General features: G+C 33.6%; 1 protein-coding gene across 1 annotated transcript in view; it reads right to left on the bottom strand.

Annotated features, from left to right (window-relative positions):
* The window catches only part of ATRX (ATRX, chromatin remodeler), a 235,207-nt gene that overhangs the window by 122,359 nt on the left and 98,427 nt on the right, over window positions 1-14,421 (bottom strand). Inside the window, exons 5-11 of the mRNA XM_018043618.1 lie at window positions 14,259-14,311; window positions 13,255-13,379; window positions 9,998-10,111; window positions 5,849-5,958; window positions 4,033-4,100; window positions 2,687-3,735; window positions 671-2,599 (exon numbers count right to left, since the gene is read on the bottom strand). Of these exons, the coding sequence (XP_017899107.1) occupies window positions 671-2,599; window positions 2,687-3,735; window positions 4,033-4,100; window positions 5,849-5,958; window positions 9,998-10,111; window positions 13,255-13,379; window positions 14,259-14,311 (3,448 nt within the window). The remainder of the gene's footprint in view (window positions 1-670; window positions 2,600-2,686; window positions 3,736-4,032; window positions 4,101-5,848; window positions 5,959-9,997; window positions 10,112-13,254; window positions 13,380-14,258; window positions 14,312-14,421) is intronic.

A 14,421-nucleotide genomic window follows, 5' to 3' on the forward strand; every position in this document is an offset into this window, starting at 1 on the left:
GTAGAGTAATCCATGTACTTTCTGGAGTTTTTTCTTTTTTTATTTTGTTAATGTTAAAAATGGAAACATTTGTTCATGTTATTAGATAAAAAATGATGAGCATCAGCAACAGGTTTCAATAAAGTAAATTTAAATTTTTCAGAGGATTTCATAGACACAAAGTTAATGTGCCCAATTTAAAAATCAGGGCTGATTCTTGTGAATGTATGGCAAAAACCACCATAATATTGTAAAGTAATCAGCCTCCAATTAAATTAAAAAAAAATGTCAGATGCATGGCAAAGCAGTTAAAACTTTCACATAACATGTCATACTCATAACAAGCACTCATCTCCATTACATGAGTAAATGTCCACTGAACTACTATCAACAGTCTGATTTTCCTTCATAAATTACTTTTCATTACTCCAAAGAAAAGCATTAAACATTAATAAAGAAATTTACCCAACAAATTTGGTACACATGATATAGAACACTAATAATGTTTCAAATACCTCGCAATGGTGACAAAAGAAATTGGAGAAAGAGGTTCTAGAAAATCTCTAAAAAATTTTTAAATGGTGTTTTCCTACACAATAAGTAATCTTGCATTTGGCTGACTACAGAGAAAATAAACAATGTAGTTATTCAAGAGGGGAAAAGTATAAATTTTCTATTTGTTTTCCCATACCTGAAGATTGACAAAATCCAGTATGTGACGACAGCACTAAATTTTCAGTCACAGGCTTAATTTTCTGCTCATCACTGCTCCCCTCACCTACAGATTTCTGATCATCATCTCCTATATCAGAAGAAGATGAGGAAGTAATGTCAGCCTGCTTCCTTTTAGTGCTTGTTCTCAAGGAGTTTCTCATTTTCTCCTTCATACTGCCTGCCTTCTTTTTAGCTGAAGTTCTTTGTTTCTTCAGGTTTTTATTATCTTCAGAACTTTCCTCAACATCAGAAGATGATGAGCCACTTTGTACTTCCTTGCTATTTCTATTTGAATTTAAATTCCTTTTTTCCCTTAATTCTATTCTTTTTGGTCTCTTATCAGAAAAATCACAGCCATCTTCCTTCATGGAATATTTTTCAGTATCAGATGATGAACAATCCTGTCTCTTCCTCGAACTCTTTTCAGGCAAGTTGAACCTTTTCTTCTCTCTACTCGATGTTCCATTCTTACTCCTCTTATCTTCTGAAGAATCACAACTTTCTCTTTTCCCTGGTAACTTCTCAGAATTATCAGATAATTCACCCTTCTTTTTAGAAGCTTTATCTTTTATTTTTTTGCATTTCTTTTCCCCATCAGCTGAGTTCTTGTTTTGTTTTATGCTTTTAGGAAAGTGACAAATTTCTTCTCCCTCAGGTAATTTCTCAGTAGTATCAGATGATGATTCATACTCTTGTTCCATCACTTTTTTACTCAAGTCTGCAGTCTTCTTTTCTTTTTCTTCAATTTCCTTTTTGCTCTGCTCGTTATCATCTTCAGAGGATTCATCACTCTGTTCTTTCTCTGAGAACTTCTCAGCAACATCACATAAGCCACCCAGTATTTTCTTACACATTCTGGTTCGCTGGTGCTTACTCTTTCCTTTAGATTCAGCAAACTTTTTATCTTCTGGAGAATTAAAACTCTCCTCTTTCCCAGAACAAAGCTTATCAGCACTCTCTGAGGAAACATCAGGCTGCTGCTTCTTAGAGAGGCAATCTCTCAATTCCATGATGGTCTTGTCTTTATCAACTGTGCCTTCTGCTGAAGAGAAATTCTCTCTCTCTTGTTTCCTTTCAGCATCATCAGATGATCCTTCCTGTGCAGTCCTCAAACTTTTATGACCTTGATTATCCATTCCTTGTTTGCTGTGTTTTTCATCTTCAGAAGAATCATAATCTTCTTTATTTGGAACTCTTTTTTTGGTTGTTCTGGCAGTCCCAATTTTACTCATTCTCTTTATCTCTTTTTCTAATTCTGAGTCATAATTAGAAGATTCAGACTGGTTTTGCCGTTTCTTTTTAGAAATTATAGACTTTTTAACTGATTTACCTTTCTTAATATCAAAATCTGAGCCAGAAGTAGAACTTTTTCGTTTCCTTTTTCTTTTATCATCTTTCCCTCTTTGAATCTCTGAGTAAAAAGTCTTCTTGTTATTTGTATGAGGTTCATTAATATCAGTATCTGAAGAACTGTGACTCATACTGGGCACGTCTTTGAGGATTGCCAGCATTTCATCAGAATCTGAAATGTGATCCACAATCTCTGACTGCTTAGATTTAGGCAATTTATTAGGTTTAGGATTATCTATAGCACTGTCAGAAGAATTCCGCTTATCCTTTTTTCTCATTGGAACCGAAAGTTTTTGTTGCTCCTTAACTGTTTCATTATTTTCTTCATCTGAATTAGATGTTGTACGGTTGGTTTCTGTCTGTCGCCTCAAAGGTGTAGTCTTTACACGCGGGGATCTTCGAAGATCAGATTCTTCTGAAAGTAACGGAACTTCACTTTTAGCCAAATGCTCATTATCATTCTTTTCCTGTCCAAGTTCACAGTTCTCTGGCTTAGGGTTCAGACAAGAACTTTTATAGCTATCTTTATCTTGTGGAACTTCCTGACAATCAGCACCTTTAATTGGGGAAATAGAAAGGGAAACAGGGGTGAGTTTAACATATAATTCTTTTGTTACTTTAGCTGTTGTTTTTGATTTAATACCTCCTCTGTTGTCTTTTGAAGTAATATTTAATTTTATAGAAGTCTCCAGTTCTTGTTCAGTTCCACTGTTGCCATCTCCCTGATACTCTGATGAACTCTGAACTTCCATAGCAGTCTCAAGATTTTCAAAAATGTCTTCTGGAACTGAGGAAGGAACAGACACAATATCCATGTCTAAGTCTTCGGCAGTGTTAGTAGGTTCATACTGAGGTTCTTTTTTATCAGATTTCTTATGTTCAGTACTGGCATTTTTATGTGCTCTTTGTTCCTCTACTGCAATACTCTGACCTATATGCTCACTATCTACCTGCTTTCTTGACAGTTTACCTTCTGATTTTGAAATATCTTTCCTTTCCAAAACACAAGGTTTTTCTCCTTTTCTTACTTTTGTTTCAGACTTAGCATCTATGACTTTATGCTCTTTGGTATTTTTCTCTTTGTTTACAGCATCCAAAGCTTGAATCTCTGAATTCAAATCTTCTTCTAATGCAAGATGAGCTTCCTTGATATCAGCCAACACAGACTTAAAAGCCTTAAGCTGACGTAACTTTGTAGCAGAATTGATTTCTGAATTATCTGTTGCCTGCTTCAAAAATTTAATGTAACTGGAATTCATGTTGGCAGTAGTCTCAATCAGTTTTTTTGCCTTCTTAATCATGTCCTTGGGCACAATTAGTGCTGAATAAGAGTAGGTTACAGAACCAGAATATGAATCATCTAACTTCTTTTCTTCTCCATTACAATTTGAACTGTTTTTCTTTGGAGAAAATCTGGGTGCATGCTCATATACTTTACTAGTCTTTTCATTGTCAACTTTTATCTTCTTCTTATTTTGTTGCAACAACTGTTCTAAGTTTTCAAATACGCTGTTACACGCCGTGACCAAGTCCAACAAAGGCTCTGGGTGACAAATGTAGCAATACCATTGGTTGTTTTCATCCATTATTGTAGACAGCTCCTTTCGACCAAGGTTGCGAAGAATGCACTTCTTACAGAAGGCATTATGGCAAAAGTCACAACAAATTAAGTTTCCACCTTCTGCACACCATCTGCAATTATTTAAAGATTAAAATATTATTCAAACATGAAACTCATTTTAAATCTTTATAGTACTAAACCAATTAAAATTTCTTGCCAACAATTTTAATAGCAAAGTAATTTAGGTAATTTACTTATTCTTTGTTAGAAAATTAAGATATAAATCAAGGGCTATGTGGAAAAGAACAACCTTCCATTGAAGATATCAATGATGATACCACAAAAAAAAGATTTAATAACAGACTATATAAGAATTTTCTCTCAAGTAGACAACACTGAATTTTAGTTCATCTTGATTTATTACCTACCTACACTGTTCATCCATTCCATCTGAGTCACGGCTAATATCATCACTCATGTAATATTTAAAGCAATTCTATTTAAAAAAAGAGAGAGAAAGGGGAAATTTATTCAAAACTTTTAATATTCATAAAGGAGAAAAACTTCATTTTTAAGTCATTAAAAAAGTAAAGGGAATGCATCTATGTGTGTGTGTGTGTATGTGTGTTTTAGAGAATCAAAGCAAAAACACTGTACCACCCCAACTAGTACTTTAGAGACACAGGAATAGCTTAAGAAATTAAAACAGATTTCCATATCATCAAGTACCACTGTTCCTTATATAAAAATTGATAGAAGATTTTTAAGGCAAATTTCTGATCTCATATGGCTAGCTACCAAAGATCTACATAAAAATATATTAGATTTGTTGTTACTTAATACTAATTTAATAGTCATCATATCTAAACAGCTACTGTGTGTAGAGCTGAGCAATAGTATCCTTTTCTGCCCTATGTTATCTTTAAATCTCCAATACCTACTGTGTAAGATAGGCACTATTACTGCCCAATTTGAGAGACAAGGCTTTGGTTCATTAATATGTAAATAAATCTCCAAAAGTCATACAATTACAAAGGCAAAACTGATATTCAAATCCAAATCTGACTGACTTTAAATTCCTTCTCACTGGAATAGAAGAAAAGGGAAGGTTCCATGACCACTGATAACAACTACTGATTACTGACCTGGGCTCAACAGACTGGCCTTTGAAAAAACAACAATCACATATACAAGAAGAAAGGAATGCACATTACAAATCCAATAGATGCAAAATTCAGCTGTCACAATTTAAAACTAGAAGCCTGACTGAACTAAATTCAAGAAAAGGAAGGACACAAATTACTGCCTCTTAGGCAGTAAATTTAGCTTAAGTTGGTCTGCTGCTGCTGCTAAGTCACTTCAGCCATGTCCGACTCTGTGCGACCCTACAGACGGCAGTCCACCAGGCTCACCCATCTCTGGGATTCTCCAGGCAAGAACACTGGAGTGGGCTGCTATTTCCTTCTCCAATGCATGAAAGTGAAAAGGGAAAGTGAAGTCGCTCAGTTGGTCTACATCTATCAAAAATTCATACAAGATCTACAAATGGAACTCTAATTAAGGAAAGTCTGGTCTGCCCCTACAATTCAAGTAGATATTTTATTGGGAAACAAACTACTACAGGATTAATTTAGCAGTAACATGAGTTGGGGAAATGATATGCTTGATAAAGTAGATATTTAAAATTAATTCCAAGGTATTACTTATAAAAAAGTTTACATAGACTGTTAAAATTATCTTCAATACATATAAAATATTTTTTTAAATCTACAATCTCCAAATTAAATCAAAACACTACTACATGGAGAATTTAGATTTGAGTAATTAGAGTATGTAAAGAGGAAAGGTTATAAAACATATGTGTGCATACACATATACTCTGCAATTCTCCAACACACCACATTGTCCCTCACCTATGAGTCTTTGAATATCATGTTGCCTCTGGCCTAAAATATACTGAACCAATCCCACTTTACCAAGCTAATTCCTATTTATATTTCAGACATCAGCTGTATCATCTCCATTATATATCAACTTCAAATTACAATGGCTTCTCATGTGTTCCCAAAGTACACAGTATCCCCTCTATCGTAGCACTTATTGGCCCTTTCATGGCTGTCTTCCCCACTACCAGTATATGCCCTCCAATGGCAGAAACCATTTCCATTTTCATCACTGCATCAAAAGTCTGACACATGTTAAGCATTCAGATATCTGTGGAATTATCAACAGATCATTACATACCTTACAAATAAGTACTTGCAGTGAAGGATGTCTATAAATGGAATCTTTTTGAAAATGATTGACCTGTTGTCCACAAGCTGTACAGCTCACAATCCCATGAAGCCCATCTTCTAGAAGAAAAGAGTGACCATTATTCACACATAGACACACATATAAAAAGACATATATTTTAGTTAGCATTTTCCAACATTCAAATTGAAAATTAAATACTTCATAATCCTTGGGAAAATGACATTTTGGAAACAAATAAAAAGGTTAAAAATTTTATGGACTTACTAAAAACATGACAACCTTGACAAATTGCAGAGCTACCTTGTTCCCTTTTACAGATGCAGACCCTATTTCTCACAACAACTTGATATAACATGAAGAGATTCCATAAAAGAAGTTCTAAAAATAGGTATCAAGAGCTCTTTTCATTTTGCTACTGCTTCACAAATAAATTCAGCATCAGTTCTTAAAGAATGGAGAAGCAAGTGAAATACATAGAATAGATTCTTTTGGAACCCTATACTTTAGTTAGGTATGCCATAAAATTTTTATTCTCAAAATGGAATTTTCTATACAGATCCTTTCAAAAATATGTAAAAACCTGACAACTTTATGTTACCAATTTCCTTCCTCAGAGTCCCTTCAATGCTATCCACAATCCCCATTAACCTGCCTTTTTTCTATATTTACTCCATTGTCAAGTCCATATCAGCACTGTCCACTATTTCCAAATATGGACAAATAAGATTTGCAGTTATATCTATCTTGGCAGGAAAACCTCAGAATGGCTGGGTTTTGACAGAGCCCCATGCCACGGTTTCTGTAGAAAAACAGATTGAAGATAACCTACACAAGAATAAAAGGAACTTTTGCCTCACCCTCATCTCTAGTTCTATACAGTGCTTCACAATCTGAACCGAAAATTAGAATCAGACAAAGAATCTTTTAAAAATACGGACAGCCATTCCCATCCCTAACCCACTGAAAGTTTTACAGATGACTCTGACGTGCAAACAACTCTTACCCAAATAAGATGGCAGAATATGACTCAAAAGAGGCCAGTGAAAATGCCTGCATTCACTGAAGGAAAAAAAAAGGGGGGGGAGGGGACTAAGACTTAAAAAAAAAAAGGAAAAAAATTGTCTCTATCACTAACAAAAAGACAAAACAACACATGTATTTCTCACCTTTTAAATTTCTATTTTGTGTTATTATTAGTTTTAAGGTCCAAAGCACCAAGGACCCAAGTATCAGCACAAATATTTTTACTTGCAGAAGTTAAAAAAGGTTAACTGAAGTATAAGGGCACCATCACACTCTATAAAGCTGCTTATATTTTATTTTAAATCATACCATCCTGGATTAGTATTTGATTGTGAGTATTCATATATTCTGTACTTTAAACACAAATAAATTTACAGTGTGTTTTTTCATATCAAATAATGATTACATTCATGTAAGCTAACAAAGTAATGAAAAGCTAGAGTCTGAATGTTCATCCAATGTTAGATAATATTAAGCATATTCTTTATGCTTTTGCACATATATCACTCAAGAATTTTAAAAAGCTAGGTGATCCAATGGAGAATTTTCCCCAAATGTGCATAAAGAATCAATCATAAAAGATATTCACTGAAGTACTAACTAGCAATTGGGAAAAATTTGAAAACAAAAAATTAGAAATAATTTCACATTTAGGAAATGGATAGTGATTTAATTATATAACTGAATTCTATAGAACAGTGAAACATAAAAAACCAATTATACATTTACTGATATGAATACATTTCAAAATCAAAATTGAATAAAAAATGTTGCAAAAGGATATCTACAGATACTACTTTGTATATTTTTAAATGAAAAACAAATACTTTTTGAGCAAAATTAGGTAAAAAAAAATATAAAAACATGCATGCAAACAGCACATATGCACACAAACTTCAAATAATCACAACCTGAAGTGAAAAAGAAGAGGAAATAGGAATAAACCAATACTTTATTTAAATGAGATCTGAAGCAAATATTGTAAACTGTTTAAGTGGTACTTTACTACACATACTTGTTTCTATGGATGTATGTTTTATTTTTTTAGTTATGAAATATCATAATGGTTATAATACAGCATATAAATGGAAAAGAGGCATTTTCATTTCTGACCTCAATACATTTTATCAATCTTAAGGAGAGAATTATTCTGTCATATAGAAAAATTAAATGTAAAATATGTTTTCTAACAAGTGAACTAGGGAAAGGATGTCAAAATCGGCTATGGTATTTAAAAAAAAAATGGCTCCTTAAATGGTCAATATCTTTGCGTTTAATTTTGTTTCAAATCATTATAAGACTATTTTATGTATAAAGTTTACCTTCTTGACAGTTTCCTAAATTAGACTTCAATTTTAGAACTAACTTCCTAGGAAGTTTGAATATTAACTAACAGTTCAGTACCTTGTATCACTAGTTCATTCACACATGTGTATATAGGTAAAAATAGTTAAAATCCTGTGTGATTTCCGACAGCTTAAAGATGTAGCAAATTATTAAGACAAAAATTAACAAGAAAGATTTAGCTATCATATGGCTATAAACACACATATTCCCTTAAGCACAATATAAACATCCTTACACAGAACACTCAATAAAATGTTCCACAGACGTATCAGCTCAGACCAAATACCAGCAGCATAGTAAATTAGCACTAAAATCACCCTCCCCGATAATTGTAGCTCTTTTTTATTCTCCTTTTAGCCATTATCCATATCTGAGGCACTGACTACTCCAGAGTCCCTCCCCAAAAGACACCACTAGATATTAATTTTGACACAACACAGTATACTTAGTTATCTGTCTTCCTAGAGGATCCATAATCAGAAATAAGAAGAAAGAAAACTCTTACTGCTGGTCCTTATCATCATCTTCTACTTGATGATTCTCTTATTTTAAAGACTACTACTTAGCTTTGGTGAGCTCTGTTGCTGCTATGGCAGTTTCCCAGCTATGAATTAGTCTCAAAAAATCTTCCTTATGCTTGAAAGAGGTAGAACACCCCCTGGTGGACAAAAGACTAAACTACATTTTCTTGATCTCTAAACATAATGAATTCAATCTGAAAATTTACATATATATATATATACACACAGATCTAATACGATATACTACTGTACAGATATATTTTACTGGTACCACCAAGATATCATATAGCACTGGAATAAAATCTACACAAAATTTCAGCAAAATAAGAACTACTCTATAATTTCACAATTAAAATGATAAATATTAAACTGACAGGCTTCCGTTACACTCCTATTTAGAAATTTTGTGTCATTTCTATCTTTTAGAGACTCATTCTTTCTATCATAACGGATTCTAGCTCTGTTAATATGCCCCAAAAATACATACAGGCACTACTTTAAACTCACACACAAACAAGTAGGACACAAACTTCACTGCAGTGAATTTTTAAATGAATCTTCCTCATGCTCACTTTCTACAGATGACTAGCCAATGGTTGTGTGTATAAGTGAGGGTGGACAGACAAAGGAAGAGGTGACTGAGACAGATGAAGGGAAGGTCCCTAGCTCTAGTTCCCTTCTTCTTTCTATGCATATCTACACTGATATCCTTAAACCAACAGATGTCTGACTTTAATGCACATAACAACAAACTGGACCAGGGTCTTGACATCATCCCCAGAAATTCTAAATTGTCATGAGTGGAGTCAAGGGAATTGCATTTTTAATATAAGCATTCAAGGTGACACTAAAGCAGATGTCCATCACTCTATGAAACAATGTTTTAGATATGTCTAAAGTTATCTGAAGGCCACGTGGAAGACTTTGTCCAAATCTAAAATTCTTTCATGTGAGAGGGAACACATGGTATTCTGGCATATAAGCATTACAGAACTAACATGTGTAAGAAGGAAATACTAAGCTTCTTGAGATAACTTAATAGCCACTGAAGGCAAAGGTATTTTAATCAATGGTGTTTAACCTTTTCTGCTTCAGAGCTCAGAAAGAAACAGAAGTTATTTTTAAGTAGTGCTTTTAAAAAACAATGGGCAGAAAAGTGGAGGTATTTTTAGTAAGCACATCAGATTTTCCAATATGGTCATAAACAGCAATTTAAACTCATGTTTTCATTTTCACTTGTATTTACCTCCGCGTTTTTTGAGATTTTCAGTTTTCATTTTACTTCTGCTTCTAAATTCAGGCCCTTTAAAATCATCTTTGTCTTCATTCAGCACTGGCTCTGGTTGTACAATCACTGTACCTAGAATGATTTCATTTAAAAAACCATTACACATATTAAATGTGCAAGTGAAGTACAAGACTCCAGATAAAGCCAACATTGCTGGAACATAGTTTTGTTTCTTTCAAGCTTTCAATATTTATATAAGGACCTCTCAAGAATAAATAAAACAGGGAAATAGTAAAAGGGCCAGGTGTCAACAATCAAATTACTTGTTGGAACATAGTTCATAAAAAATGGTGGTGAGGGGGGAAGTATTATGAACTGATTTGTAACAGAAATGTGTGAATAAAGTTAAAAATCTTTAGCCCAGTTCTCAATTTTTATACTGCCTATCACAAAAGCTTTTCTGACTATGAACATCTACGCTAAGTTCCACAGTTTAAAAAATAAAAGGATCAGAAAAGAAAGCTTTAAAGACATCTTATTCTTCTCATAAGCTAAACCATAAAGGCAGCAAAATATTCTTAAATGTTGTTTTATATTCTGCTATTACTGCTGTACTATTCTGTACCATTTCCTAAATAGTTAAGTCAAAGATTCAGTACCCTGAAAGTCCTTACAGAGTTTTAAACAAATATTGCCTTAGGTACTTAAGCTCAAGTGCTATAACAATAAATTGCAGAATGAAATCAATTGTTGGTCCCTATAAAATCTTTTAGGAAGAATGTACTCTCTTAGCCATAAAACATGTGAACTGAGGAGAGAGGTTGCTAATTTTTCATTTTAATCTCTCAAGAGCAAATAAAGTAGAGGCATGGTAAAAAGGGTCTAGGTCTCACTTTACCTATATTGCTGGGCTTAGTAATTAGGCATTGTTGTTGTTTAGTCACTAACTCGTGTCTGACTCTTGCGAACCCAAGGACTGTAGCCCACCAGGCCCCTCTGTCCATGGGATTTCCCAGGCAAGAATACTGGAGTGAGTTGCCATCTTCTTTTCCAGGTCATCTTCCCGATCCAGGGATTGAACCTACTTCTCCTGCGTTGGCAGGCAGATCCTTTATCACTGAGCCACCAGAAAAGCCCAACTGGGCATTACTGACAAAAATTAATAAAGTATAACTGTCCCTCAGTATCCATGGGGGATTTGTTCCAGGACCCCTTGGATACCAAAATCCATGGATGCTCAAGTCCTTTATATAAAATAGCCTATAACCTATGCACATTTTTCTGTATACTTTAAATCATCTCTAGATTACTTACAATACCCAACACAATGTAAACCCTATATAAACGGCTGCCAAATGACAATCTCAAGTTTTGCTTTTTGGAACTCTCCACAATTTTTTCCCCAGATATTTCTGATCTGAGGTTGGTTGAATCTGCAGAGGCAGAACCCACGGATATGGAGGGTGAACTGTAAAACCTGGTAGTTGTCAGGGGCTGCTTCCCTGAAACATAGGTCTATGTTAGTCAGCAGTAAGGTTTAACCGAGGTTAAATGAATTTCTGAGTCTCTGAAAAAACACGGGGAAATAGGGCACAAAGGATTGAGTATTTTTACAAGCTGGTAAATATAAGTAATACCACACACACACAAAAAAACCTTTATTCACAACAACCATTTCACATATATACCCTCAGAGAAGCCCTGGCATTTGAAAAAAGCTAAAGATTTAGAGATAATCCTCCCCCCCCCAACACACACACACACACACACACACACACACACAGGGGAAAAAAATATTTCTTTATGAAGATTCTTCTATAAATTAAAGCAAAGCAGCAGAGTGGAAAGAGCACTCACTAGCTTTGGATTCAGGCAGACCTGGGTTCAAATCTTAGCTTTTCAATTTAAAGCTGAAAAAGTTCCTTGAGCTCTGCATTTGTTCCTTCATACCTTACAGCATTGCTTTGAGAATTAAATGAGTTAATTTTTAAAGAGTCCAGTACTTATACATATTCAGTATTATAAAAATAGTGATAATCAACCAACTTTGACCTTATGAAACAGGTCTATTTTGGTTTGGTGGAAGAGAATTACCCTTAGTTCAGGTTAGTAACATCCCATACTAACTTTCTTCCATAATGTCACTAAAAGAAAGATTGGAACTCCTAGTTCTTAGCTCACCCAGTGGCCATCATAAGCACTTCAAGTAACAACCACTGAGAATATAATAATCCAAAGTGAATCACTACCTATGAAACTCAGACTGCCATGTTAGCTGTTTCTGCCTTAGGCCACCAAAACCATTACACAAAATGATTTTCAAAGCCAAGTAAATGGTAGGCCCATTAATTTTTCTTCTTTCTTCCTCCTCTCATTCATTTCTTATCTATTGTAACTCCTAATTTTTCCTAGTCATGAAATGTATTATCCTCCTACTCATCATTTTTTAAACTTCCATAATCAAAATATGTGTCACGTAAACATAAGTAGAGACAGAGAATAAAGTAGTAAACATTGCTGCAAATGATCAGTGATAACAAATCTGAAAAATCTAAGAGCCTTGAACATATTATTCAATAAAGAAACAAATCAAAACTTTTGATTCTGAAACACCATGAAATTACCAAGATCCATGTCATTCTCTCATCATGTAATCACACTGCTCTTAGACTTGAGCTATGAAAAGTCCAAGATTTTCATTTGGCTTCTCCCCATCAACCCTGCCCTGGCCCCAATCTAATCAATGAAACTTTTAAGATTAGAAACATAACAGTTGAGAGGAAATGTGACAAGGCATTTTAAAAAAGGATAATTACAAGAAATATATCCAAATCAAATTTAACACATAACTTCACTTTGAATCTTAGGGAATTTAAGAATGCAGTAAGAATAAATTAAACTTTAAATGTTTTTAAGACGTTTTCAGAGTATTCATTATGTTTTTCGTAAAGCAAGCATATTAAAATTCACTGAACCAAAACTTAACGTACTAAACATTTAAACCAACTTCCACATTCAAGTATAATTTGGAAACTAGAAGCCAATGGAAAGAGACAATAAGTTTTCTTTTCAAACCCGACTATATATTCTAAATATTTAACCTCAGGAACACACATTATCGTTACCATACTAATACATTTCCAAACCACTGCTACTAAAATGTCAGGTTTGGTCCTTGACACACAGCTTACAATAATCAATTTCTAATTTTATAGTAATGACATTTAAAGATATTTTTCAACTTTAACTTCATATAAAAAATTAATACACTTTACCTTTTGGCAAGCTTTGCATAGTAATATCATTTTCTGAATTTTCATTAGAAGCATCTTCATTTACAGTTTCATCCAAAGGTTTTTCATCATCAGATTCTACATACTTTGTTACAATTGAAGGTTTCCTATGAAAAAATTAAGTCCATAGAATTACAGACATTTCTGACAATTGAAAAACACCCAAATAACATAAATAACATGTTTAGATTAAGCAGTGGCTCTTAACCAGGGATACATATCAGAATCACCTAGGGAAGCATACATCTCTATACCACATTACAATTTAGAAGGTCTTCAGCAGGACCAGGGCATGCGCATTCTAAAAAAAGTAGACTATTTAGAGGGGAACTCCTATTTAAGAACCACTACTTTAGGGAATAAGTAAATAACAAACAAACTGTGATTATTAAAAGACATTTATTTCCACTAGTTTTTAAAAAAAGTCCAATAGAATAAACAGCAAACTTCTAATAAAAACTATATTTCATAGTATATTACATATTACATTATGCTTAGAAGTAATTTCAGTCTTTATGTACAATTCACTTTGACAATTTAACACAGATAAGTATTTTAACCACTCTTTGATCTTCTTATAACTTCCTTATAACTATTAAGGCTACCATTTCCCATCCTAGACAATTTCGTATAACCCTAAAAAACTCATATTGCCTCATGAGATGTTTAATATTTCATTTTTCCTTTTCTCTTTTTTTTTAAAGCACATATATTATCTGAAAGGAATTACCTATATACTGCCAGGGCCACTAGTACATAATAAATCCTCTCCTGGGAAAATTTTAGTTAAAATTAAAAGTCAAGTGATAGATACAAGAGGATTCATTATATTACACAGCCTTTTTTAAAATATATGTGCTTGCATAAATTAGTTTACTTAGAACAAGAGTGCTTGAAGTTTAGGAAAAAAACAGATTATTCTAATAAAAAGGAAATAAAACAACCTGAAAAAGAAAGTAACTTTTTTCCCTCCAGTATCAACCAACCTCTTTGATCGTGAGGATCCTGACGATTTGGACTTTTCTGCAGAGCTAGCTCCCTAAATGCAAGAAATAAGTACAAAAGTGAGTAAAACTCTGAGAAACTTCCCTACAATTATTTTCCTATACCAACATCTATAATATAATAGTAGAATGAGACATAATTTAT

The sequence above is a fragment of the Capra hircus genome (genome assembly GCF_001704415.2).
Source record: "Capra hircus breed San Clemente chromosome X unlocalized genomic scaffold, ASM170441v1, whole genome shotgun sequence".
In the NCBI taxonomy this organism is placed as follows: Eukaryota; Metazoa; Chordata; class Mammalia; order Artiodactyla; family Bovidae; genus Capra; species Capra hircus.